Source organism: Triticum aestivum, chromosome 5B, assembly GCF_018294505.1.
Source record: "Triticum aestivum cultivar Chinese Spring chromosome 5B, IWGSC CS RefSeq v2.1, whole genome shotgun sequence".
Taxonomy (NCBI): Eukaryota; Viridiplantae; Streptophyta; class Magnoliopsida; order Poales; family Poaceae; genus Triticum; species Triticum aestivum.
The window spans coordinates 706365689-706377692 of NC_057807.1; the positions used below are offsets into that span (position 1 = coordinate 706365689).

At 46.8% G+C, this 12004-nt stretch overlaps 1 protein-coding gene across 1 annotated transcript; it reads right to left on the reverse strand.

Moving 5' to 3' along the window:
- Positions 1-849: 849 nt before the first annotated feature.
- LOC123114415 (F-box/FBD/LRR-repeat protein At1g13570) lies at positions 850-4032 on the reverse strand. Its single transcript, XM_044535876.1, has 5 exons — positions 3772-4032; positions 3197-3574; positions 2241-3101; positions 2011-2154; positions 850-1555 (listed from the first exon to the last, which is right to left on the reverse strand). The coding sequence occupies exons 2-5, from the start codon at positions 3566-3568 to the stop codon at positions 1241-1243; spliced, it is 1692 nt and encodes a 563-aa protein (XP_044391811.1). The 5' UTR covers positions 3569-3574; positions 3772-4032; the 3' UTR covers positions 850-1240.
- Between the last annotated feature and the right edge of the window lie 7972 nt (positions 4033-12004).

Below are 12004 nucleotides of genomic sequence, written 5' to 3' on the forward strand. Positions count from 1 at the left end.
TCGAGTACTCCTCTCAGCCTCCGTCTTCTCCCATCGGGCACCGAGGAGGCCCACGCGGGCATCCCGCCCCCGCCCCCGCGTGCACCCGCCAGGCTCCGCCCGTGTGCTCCGACCCCAGCCGCAGCCGCAGCCGCTGATGACGGCGTGCACTTACTGATCCGCCACGCTCTCGCGAGGTTCCCGGCTCGACGTCGAGTCGTTGCTCCGACCCCTGCGCTGATCGCCCTTCGTCTGGCCCTCGACCGCACGGTGTACGTCATCATTGTTCACGTCCTGGCCATGATGAGGATGCTCGAGATGCGCGATGCCGCCGCCGCTGCGCGTGCTGCTGCCATTGTAGCTCTGACTACTCCGAGTGATGATGCTACCGAGGGCAAGGTTGATTCCGAGGAGGGCGTCCAGGAGGTGCTCGTTTCGAGTGCTGACGAGGCACGAGCTATGATCCGGGGCTGGGATAGCGTCGAGACGTCGACGGTGGTCGTGGATGTGCCGCCGCACCTCCCTCGCAAGGAGGCTCTCATCATCGACAACATCCTTATGGATTCCGGAGCACGGCCATCGCTCTTTCGCCGAGGTCCGATCTTGTCGTTCATCATAGAGTAGATACACTCGCGCTCTTCATTTGCTGAGTATATTCGTAGCTGCATTCATTCATGTTCATGTGTTCGGATAGATAGCAGAAACTAGGAGACAGATGAGGTCAAGTGTGGGCGGCAACTATGTGTTGTTAGCATGTACGTAGTTGGATTTACACCAAATTTTGAGACAGACACCTGCAGCTGCAAAGTAGAGTGACAGATGCAGCAACGGTGTGTTTTGCATAACATTCAGAAATCATTGCCAACAAAAGGAAATCAAAAATAGCTGCAGTGCTTATCCATGTTATGTACCCAGTTACAGTGTTGATGCTTACAAGAGTGGCCGAATCCTCCATTCACCAACATTATTGTCTCAAAGAGACAGAAATGGCACCATCATTGTTAATTGTTAATGCCAGCCAAACCAAACTAAGAAATGAAACAAGAACATGAAACGAACTACAAACAGTTCCATCTCTCTTCATGTCAGCGGCACAACTCTTGCATTGTATCTTCATGCGGGTCCATCCTCTTCAATATATAATGTGCAAAACTAGTCACAAAGCACAAGTAAATGGCGGGTAGACCGTGCAAACATGTTTCAGGATACCGCATCGGATTTCCATCCCTGGCTATACATCCCTACACCAATTAATAATCCCTTAAAGTAAAATCAAGGTGCAATTGGGTGAAATCCTTCCTTTAAGATGCCTTCTAGTAGTTGTATGAAGCAAGTCAACATCCAATTCTTTGTCTTTGTGAAAGCCTCCTTCTACTGGATATTGATACGAGTGATCTATACATAAGAACTCCAATGCAGGGGCATTTTCAACCATGTGCAGAAGGACCTCAACTTCGCCCTTGCATGCTTCAAATCCTGTAATACGCAAGCTCTTCATGTTGTTGAACAGACGCTTTGAAAGCTTCCTGATAGGTTCAGGTTCTTGTACCACGCGCACATAAGCAGCGTTACAGAACTGCAATTTTGAACCAAACATGAAGTGAGAAGGCTTGTGACTAATCTGTTATTCATTTTATCTGTAATCAAATGTCAATGAATAATCTGAGTACGTGACCGAGTTGCGGCAGAGTTTTATCAAATTGCCGTCTTAGTTTGTGAAAGATTTAAACTGAACAGAAACAGTAGCTTAAGAAAAGAAAAAAGGTGGGAAAGGAACGGCAACTCTATCTAACAGTCAATCTCCATGCATTAGTTCCTAGACAGTATGTGCAGCAACACAGATAAAAAGAAATTGTCCAGCACAACTTGGCTGTAACGTTTTTATACACAGACAAATATGTTTCTCAGTTGTAAGCATGACATTTGCATGGTTCAAAAATGAGATGTATGGTGCCCTAGAAAAAGCAATAATGTAGTAATACTAATAAGAAATGTATAGACTATCAGCCAAAAACCCATATGAGTACTTACGTGCAGCTCTAACTTCTCAATGAAAGGAGCAGACCTCAAAAAAGAGACCAGCGACAAGCTGTCGAATTCGTTGACATAGTCCAAGCTCAATTGTAAACTAGTCATCCAAGAAAACTTGCATGGGTAAGACATCAAACAGGGAACCTGAAAGATAGAAAATCAAAGGTCATGCCACAATAATATAATATAATGGGATGATCCACGATATAAAAGATGGTTGAAGAGCAAACCTCTGGTGATTTACAGCCTGCATTGAGGGTAAGATGTTGCACACTTGTAAGAACTTTAGCAAGCACGGTAATAGTGTGCTCAAGAGTGTCTCCAAAATAATATATGTTTGCAAATTTCAGTTCCGATGATTTACCGAGGTCAATAGGCACCGCCACTCCTCTGTATTCGAAAGTCGCAAGGTTCACGGCATGGAATGCTATATTTGTTAATCTGCAGGAAGCAATTTTCAAGTATAGCAGGTGAGGCAGTGGGCTGTTAACCTTTAGTTCACCATTGAAATGGCATCTAACAATACTCAGCCACTCTAGGTTACAGCAGTTTGACAACATATGTTGAATATCCTTCCCACTGACATTCACTATGCTCAGATCAAGCTTCCTTAGGTTAGGGAAACCACTAAAATGCATTGGTGGCTGGAAATCTACAAAGCTAAGATGAAGTTTCTGTAGACGGCATATACTGTCCTCGTCTAAAAGCTCAAATGGGAATTTGTACCGATCAACACAACCTGGGGGTTGACGCTGTTCTCGTGCTAAATCAAAAACTAGTGCCTTTGTCCGTGATGATACAGCAAAACGAAACCAATTATCAAGATGTTCAACCAACATCCGGTTCAACTCAATTTTGATTTCAAGCTCTTCAACCAACTTGCCACGGCACTGTCCCAGGACCCTATTAACAATGTGACTGAACACTAGATTATACACTCTTTTCTCATGATATTTCTTGCCACACATTGTATTTCCATCGAAACTCAGTTTAGGACAAACTGTCCACAAGTATCTCCATTTCCTTGAGACGGCACTGGTTCTTACAGCCTCTTCCAGAGACAACTTTGACAAAACTGTGCATAACACGTCCTGCAGAACAAAAAATATATTGTAGTTGCGCACAGGTAGAAATTAGTAATCTGCAACCAACAGACGGGCTGGAGCACGAGATTTTAGCATAGTACCTCTGGAAGGTCTCCAAGCAGATCAACCGCTGGTTCCTCTGCGCCATGACTGATGTAGTCAGACAAAACTCCACAGATGAGAATGCCACACAGTTTGAATGGATCGTTTGCTGTAATTCCCTCTGCACGGGTTGCTCCGCAAACCAGAATGGTCAGCAATTGAAACCGGCCGCTCGATATCTGCTTTCGACAGAACGCTTCACTCCGTACTATGTGCTCAGACATAGCCCTGAAAGCCAGAATGCTCAGCGGTTCAAACTGACGGCCTGCAATCCTGCTGCTGCTGCTGGTGGCTCCTGGGTGGAGTTGCCTTGGATGGCAATGATTCACCACTGCAGTTCTTCCAGGCATGAAGGTGAGCATGTTCCCCATTCTAGACTGCAAAAACAAGGAGAAGCCCAATTAAAACATATTTTCTCTAACAAATTTTCATAACAAGTCAAGCCCCCTAACCCACCCCCAAAAAAGTTGCTTCCTTTACTGGGGACAGGACAGGGGCGGATCCGGTGTGCACCAAGAATTTCTCGATGGCGCCAATGGATTTTAACTAATCATGGGTGGATGGATGCTCATACCTCAGAAATCAGAGGCCGGAATTGCGGACCGGGCTGAGACAGGCAGGGAGGGGAAACGGCGATGGCGGCGCGTGAAGGGCAGAGGAGGTGGCGGAGGAGGAGAGGTAGGGCACCGGCAGCGGCAGGTCGAGCCGCGGTGGGATGGGCCGGTGGGTCGGACTGAGGAGAGTACGGCGAGCGTCGGCGGGGAGTAAAGAGGCGTACCCCTACCGGCGGCGAGTAAAACAAGGAAGGAAGGTATCCGAGGAAGATGATGGGGATTTCTGGTCCACTTCTTTTGGCCTTTTCGTTCTTTTATTTAGCAGCTTATATTAAGCACAATTCAAAAAGAACTCCAAATTATGAACTAAGCGGGTCCACCACGGAAATCCTTACAAACTTCCGAGTGGCGATTTGCTTAGGTGATCGGCAAGCGGACGGCTAGGGTTAGGGTTTCAACCAGGGGTGGTGGTGAACGAGGAGACTGCGCTTTCTCTTATTGCTAGTTGTTCATGGTGTCGCGGAACAGAGGTGGAGAAACGACATCCTCAGGACTCGTTTGGTAGCCAGGGATCCTCCCGAGATCCCAGCCGAAACCCCGGGTGGCCCGTCCACGGGCCAAGTTAGCGCCAGTTTGATCCATATGCGCATTTGGACGCCCTTCATCTAGGGGTTTCTCGCCCAATCCACGTGTTTTCCATGGGAAAGAATCCACGTCTCAGGACGTGGGGGGTGGGGGGGGGGGGGGGAATCATTGTCTCTCTCGCGATCGCGCGCCTCCACCCATACCGACTCTGACTTCTTTCTTGCGCGACCTTCTTTGCCTCCCTCTAGCTCGTGTCCCACTTCCTCTCGCGGCTTCAGTGACCTTTTCCTTGTCTTCCTTGCACGGATTCAGTGGCGGATCCTCCTCCTGTTTCTTCCAAATTGTGGATCTGTGCCGCGAGCAGCTCATCATCTTTCTTCGCTTGAATGAATCGGGCGGCAGCTCCTCCTCCAGCAGCTTCCCTGCACGAATCTGGTGACAATTGCTTCTTCAACAGCTTCCCTACGTAGATATGGCTGCCACACCAAGCTGCAACACCGATTTCTTATTGCAGATGCAACTTAGTTTTTTAACCAGCTTCCTTGCGCGGATCTATATTTTAACTGCTACAACATACACACCTTTAGCTGCAAGAGCGTGATCTTTCTTTTGGTCGTAGGGATTTCCTCCCCTTTGTTGCTAAATGGGAGCAAAAATCTCCCCCGTCGTTGGTGCGGGTTCCCCATGTGCTCGTGAAAATTCCCCTTAGGGGTATGTGGCCCTGGGTTATCTCCCTTGTGCTACCAAACAAAGCCTCAAGGATGAAAACACCGACGAAGATGGCGACCAACGAGAACTCGAGCAGGAAGATGTCCAAGTCACTTGTTGATGGGAAATATTCGACGGGGAGGGCGTTCTTAGTGTGGCTAGGAGGGTTGGTTCTTACGGAGAAGGAAGTGGACAGGTTTATCTCCGTTGGTCCCATCCCGATCATCGCCAAGGTGATCAAAGTGGGAAAAGTTTTCTCCCCTGGATCGCTCATCTTCATGCTTTCGAAAGGGCCTTGCAAAGAGCACGGGGATTGCATCATGATGGTAGTTCAAGGATACAGGGAGTAATATGTTGGTCATCCGGTTTGGTAGCGACGGTGATTGGAAGCATGCCCTAAATAATAGGTCGTGACAATTTGATTTTAACATGGTGGTGATGAAGGAATGTGATGGTGACACGCGACCATCCAAGATGATTTTTGCATCAAACCACATTTTAAGGTTTGATTAGGTCCAACCACTTTAAGAATCACATTTTAAGAACTATTGATTCTTGTTCTTTCTTAAAATGTGATTTTTAAACTTAAAAAGCTTTAAAAAAAAATAAATTACAAACTAGTGATTTTGTTCTTCCTTCTTCCTCTTTCAATGCGCCCAACCGATGCAATATACCTCAAATGACGACCACATTGTCGGACTGCCTCACGAAGCACCGCTAGTCGGAGGGGTGTGCCCTCTTGCAACATCGCCATCTTGTCGCTTGTGAAGATGCTCCCTTGCATAGTGAGGACGCCATCGACGATGCACAAAAGCAAGTAGATGGATTAACACACAAAAAATTGCAACAAAACAATCATCTTAAAGTGCATTGTCTCTATCTACGACATCAGTTATTCTCCATAAAGCATTCAAAGGAGTCTTGTTGATTAGTGTGTAGCTATAGTACCCACACGTCACAAGCATGAATCATAGCTAAAGTAATATATTAACATTGGTCGATGGGTTGTTGTAGCGCCCAAGATGCGATTCTATCCCAATCACGTGATGAATTCATGATTGGGGCACAATCGCATTTCGAGCGCATAGCAAGGTGGATATCGTTACAACATACCATGTACTGAATAAATGTGAGTACAAGATAAAGGCTTACACTCGCCACAAGCTACAACATCAATACAAACAATACATCAATACATAGCAATCATCATACAGAAGAGCAGGATCCGACCACGGATGAAATCAAACGAAAAAAAGGAACGACATCCACCCTGCTAGCCCAGGCTCCTGACCCAGAACCTATATCCCTTGATCAAAGAAGCAAAAGAAGAACTCCAAACAAGTAAGCCTCGCACTCGCGTCAGATCATCGCATTAACATGCAACTGTTGTTGTAATAATCTGTGAGCCACGAGGGCTCAGCAATCCCATTACCATATGTATCAAGACTAGCAAAGCTTAATGGGTATGGAATGGATGAGCTGTAGCAGCACTAAGCATTGTATGGTGGCTAACTTACGAGTACAAGAATAAGATGAGAAGCTACGCAAACATTCGCAAACTAGTAATGATCAAGATGTGATCCTGAACTACTTACGTTCAAACATAACCCCACCGTGTTCTCTTCTCGACTCACTCGAAAAGAGACAGTCACGGTTACACACGCGGTTGGTGTATTTTAATTCGGATCTAGTGTCAAGTTCTCTACAAACGGATATTAAAAACTCTCATCTGCCACATAACCGCGGGCACGGCTTTCGAAAGATTAAACCCTGCAGGTGTGTCCCAACTTAGCCCACGATAAGCTCACGATCCGCGGAGACAATCCTCCATCACGGGACAACAACCCGATCAAACTCGGGATCTCGGTGCATAAGACATTTCGACAATGGTAAAACAAAACAAGCAAGACCTCCCGACGTGACGACACCCTGATAGTAGTCGCGCGTATCTCGTCTCAGGCCACGACGGATGAGCGAAGCTTACGGTCGCTGAGACCCAAGTTGCCAAGGGGGCGCCTCAAGGTGCTCTATTTTTGGACCAACACTCATGAGGAGCACTGGCCCGGGTTGTTAATTAAGAGTCCTCGGGTGCTAGTCGGTCCTTATGCAAGTTTTAGTTGTTATTAGGCAAATGATAAAACCAATGTTGGGCCTTGCTGGAAGAATTTTATTCAAAGCAAACTGTTAAGGGGGGGCCATAAACCCCGTCCATGTTAGGAACGCAAAATCAAGGAACATAACACCGGTATGACGGAAACTAGGGCGGCAAGAGTGGAATAAAACACCAGGCAAAAGGCCAAGTCTTCCACCCTTTACCAAGTATATATGTGCATTAATTAAATAAGAGATAATGTGATATCCCATGATATCCATGTTCCAACATGGAACAACCCGCAACTGCACCTGCAACTAGCAACGCTATAAGAGGGGCTGAGCAAAGCGGTAACATAGCCAAACAATGGTTTGCTAGGAAGGTGGAAAAGGTTAGAGGTTGTTTTATGGCAATTTAGGAGGCTTGATAAACAAGTGGTAGGTAGCGCGACATAGCGATAACATTGAGACAACTAGCATAGCAAAGATAGTAGTGAGATCCAAGGTGACGGTCTTCTTGCCTCAAATCCCGCTAGGAAGAAGATCAAATCCATGAAGAAGACAAGCGGGCGTAGTCAAACGAATCCTCACATTCGCAACATTACCGAAACTAAGAAGCAACACCGGAAAGAAGCAAACAACATGGTAAATGCACAAACATAAACATGGCATGATGCACAAACAAGTATGGTGCATGTCCGGTTTAAATATGCATGGCATGGCAAAGTGAAAACAAACAACACTACAATTTAAGTGGAGCTCAATATGCAACGAGTTGCATATTGACGAAACACCACATTTAATTATTTAGTTCACTCCCGTTCATGTAGACAACAATATTAAATGTTAATTAACATGGCAAGAGGTGAAGCATGACAAAACTACCTATCTAGGCAATTTAAATGAGGCTGAAAACAACAAACAACAATTCCGGTAAATCCCCACATGTCTTTTAGCAATTTAATGCAAACAACAATTTTTAACATTTTAAATGTTGTTATCATGATGCGGATGGCATATGCAAGTTTTATGAAAATGCTGACACAAGCATGTTATGAAGCATTTGGTCACCGTGGCGGAACTAAAGGGGTGCCACGGATACGACAGTGGAAATGGTGTCACGGTAACATTCCGACGATCCGAAAACTCGTCGAGATGTCGGTGCAAAAGAAAGTGTGGATGTGCAGAACATGCAAACGATGGTGGGGTGATCCCGGATACCGGGTTCCCACAGGTCGACGGCATGGCAAACACGGAGGAATGTGCAATGACAACTCGGACACGGTTCGAACATGAGCATCTCATACAACAGACATTCGTTCTCGGAAGGTCGATAAGGGGTATCCCTTTCAAAGGTCACTCCCACTTTCTCTAGTGGCTACCAATGGCACACTGCATTTGTGACACTTGTCGTAACCTGTAAATTTTGGCGGAATTTCTTCACAAGCATGTGAGGGCTCATGTGTGCTTTTTTGTGCTTTTTTCATAGATCCATTTTTCTAAACGTTTAGCTTGCTTAAAAAAGGTTTTGTCTTTTTTTAGTGACCTGACAATAGCTATGGCCTATGGGATGTTGGTACTTGTGATGGACGCGAGGAAGCTTGGACATGACAATCCCACACGACCATCAACACAAAGCAATTATGTCTATTTGAGGTTTACTGTGTAATTTTGCACCAAAAACAAAAGTGAAGAGAGAAGGTGGGACTCGTCCTACTTGGGGCTATGTTAAGCTGAACTAGATCATGATGGGCACGCGTTGCTGTGCTCGTCTATTTGTACGGTAATATAATAGAAGTTTTCATAAATATATCAATGCATGAAAAATAGAAATTGATTTTAGGAAAAGTTGTCCATATATTTTTCACTTTTACAAAATATAGATCATACAAATGTGATACTACATCATCTAAATGATAGTTTTTGCTTGTTATTTTGTTATGACAGGAAACCATGTATAAAACTGAAGAAGAAAAGTTATTTCTTAGTCGCCCTTCCGTCGATGGAAATATTTGCATATAAGGATGGCAAGAACTAAGTGGTATTTCACATAGGATTAATGCGATAAATTGCAACCTAATTTATAACAATAAAGATTATTATATGGTAAAGGTGTGCAACTAGAAAATTACAACGAAAATGAAAAAGGAGGCTTGGAAAATCTTCACTTTGACTTGTCACTCTTGCTCATTCAAAGCTAACATTGCAGACCCGCTTGAACAAAATCCGTTCTCACAATTTTTACACGACGGATTTGGCTTTGGCTCAAATAATTTGAACTATGGATGGAACTGAAAAGAATAGAAAAAAAACCAAGAGAGTCGCAACAGTGCCAAGATCATGCCAAAGCAAACAGCCTGTGCATGTTAGAGATGGAGCTCACTGTTGATTAGCATGAACGGTTCATCTGCATTGCCACCCACTGCAGTATACAGTGGATAAGAAGATTGGGTACTTAAATAATAAAAATAAAACGTTAAACAAAGGCATGAACAGCTAAGAGCACACAAATAACTGTTGGTAAATAAACAAAGAGACTGATTCCCCATTGCATACAAAGGAAAGTACTGCAAGAATCTCTGTTGCAAAAATAAATTAGTAATATGTTGAGTAATATAGGAGGGTATTAAGTATTGAAGACTACAAAACATGTAGCTTAGGTTTAGTAGCTTCCCAATATAACAAAACACATCAGCTTGTTTTTTTTCCTATGAAGGATCTTTTGCATAGAACATATGAGTACATCTAACTCGTGTGTTATCAAAAGAGGGTACAGTAAAGGAAAACAATACCTGAACAAAAGTATCATGAAGAATAAAAATATAAACAACTAAGAGTTGGCAAACATGCTTTAAAAAAATAAGTTGACAAACATTAGATTGGAATAGACAGACAACAGGGCAGTTGTTCTCAAAATACAACACTTTCACTGTACAAAGCATCTAGAGAAATCTTAATATGAAATGATGAGGAAGTTAATAGAAGATATGTACAAGCAATAAAAACTATAGAGAAAATAGTATTCATCTGAACTTAAAGCATTAGCAAAAGTCATCATTTCATCCCTATATCACCTAAAACAGTTAGTTCACCGTTAAAATGTCCTGACCATTCTGTGCCGCTCATGTTCCTTGGCCCCTAGTCAGAAGCCCAGCATTTGGTACAACATATACAACTCCAAAAGCAATAGAGTCAGAATCCAGCATACACAGCCCATCCCCCCCCCCGCGTCGCCCCTCCTCTGGTGACACGGGGGAACCCCCCGTCGCGCCGTCGAGTCCCCCTCCCCCCCTCCCCCTGCCTCGCCGCCACCCGAGGAGGCCGCCGGCGAAGGCCGCGCGCGCTCCGGGGAAGGTGTCGGCAGGGCGTTTCTGCTGGTTCTCGCGCGTGCTCGAGGAGGGGCGTTGACTCGCGGTGGATCTGAGGGCCGAGCTCGGGTCGGGCGGCGGCGTTTGGCCCGTCGGCACGGAGATGGTGGCCGGCCGGTCGGCGCAGAGGTGGCGTCTCGCAGGTGCTGCTGCTTCCTGGCGCCGCGGTGCCGTGGGCGAGCGCGGCCGGGCACGGATCTGGCGCAGCGACGTGCGGCGCATGTGGCCCTGTGGTGCGGGGGCGGGCTTGGGTGGCGGCTTCGGCCGCGAGGGGCGCGGCAGGACGTCACGAGGACGCCCTGGTGATGCGCAGGTCGGGGGCCCGGGTTGTCGGCGAAGAGCGCCCCAGCTGTGGGTGATGTTGTTTCGCCGTTGGGCAGCTCCGATGGTGGTGGTGGTTGGTGGGCTCGCTGGTGCCGGTGCGGGATGATGTGTGGGTGAGGTGGTGTGGGAGCTTGGGTGAAAACCCTGTCCCGGTCTTGTGCCGTGACCAGTGATGGCGGCGGCTGTGGCCGTCGTTGACCTTCCTGAAGGCATCGCTGTTTTGTTGCCGCTCCCCTCCTGCACGGATCCGGCCATCTCGGCCTCTCCGGGGGAAACCCTTGATCTGTGATCGGACGATGGCGGCGCCTTGGCGTCGTTTTCCCTCTTGGGGGCTTCGTCTTGGGAGCCCGGCATCGGTGGGCGGGACCCGTGGATGGCGGCGGTTGTGGCGACCAGGCTTCTGTGGCAACGATGACGGTGGGAGCGATGTCGACGACGCGGCAATGGTTGCGGTAGTCGGTTCTTCTCCGGCGTGTCCGCGGTTTTGCCTCGGGTTGTTTGTTGATGTGGAGTCGAAGCTATGGTGGCGGGGCCCTGTGGTATATGATGACCGGCTGCAGGTGCCCGTTCGGCGATCTCCCGTGGCGCCAGCCGTGCCTGGTTCTGTTCTTCAGAGTTCTCCGTCAGAGTCGGAGCTGCGCTGTCTGGCCGCAGGTAGCTGAGATTTGGCGCAGATCTTCATGTAGCTTCACGCGTCCGCTTTGGTGTGGGTTGAGTCGACGATCGCCTGCGGCGAAGTCGGAGTCGTTTGCTCAGAGTGTAGGGATGGCGATGACGCCTCTAAGGGAGGAGTGATGACGATGACACTTGCGTGCTATCTCGACGAGACCCTCGTTGAAGTGGTGTGTGTGGGGTATCTTATGTGTGCCGCTCAGCGGTTGTGAGAGTTTTCGCTCGGTTTTCCCTAATTAACCGAGCAACTCTCTTCTGCTTATTTAATCGATGAGGCAAAACTTTTGCCTTCGTTTCGAAAAAAAAGAGAATCTAGCATACACGAGACTCAAGGACACTTTTCCTTCCTACTACCCGCCAATTCAGCTCTGTTAGTTCTGCTCTCTCAAAAAAGTGATCAAATTGGTTCGTAAAAAAGGTGCAATAAAAGGTAGATGTTTGACTGGCTTGATACAATGTTGTATCAGCAAACCAAGTAGTACCTAGCTTGAATTCATCCTCCTAA

Bases quoted from the DNA above. Each gene is read 5' to 3' on its own strand.
- LOC123114415 (XM_044535876.1), bottom strand. From the start codon at position 3,568: ATGGGGAACATGCTCACCTTCATGCCTGGAAGAACTGCAGTGGTGAAT. The intron at 3,102-3,196 runs GTACTATGCTAA...TTTGTTCTGCAG, and splicing joins TGCTTGGAGACCTTCCAGAG to GACGTGTTATGCACAGTTTT. The intron at 1,556-2,010 runs GTAAGTACTCAT...TCAAAATTGCAG, and splicing joins TTGAGAAGTTAGAGCTGCAC to TTCTGTAACGCTGCTTATGT.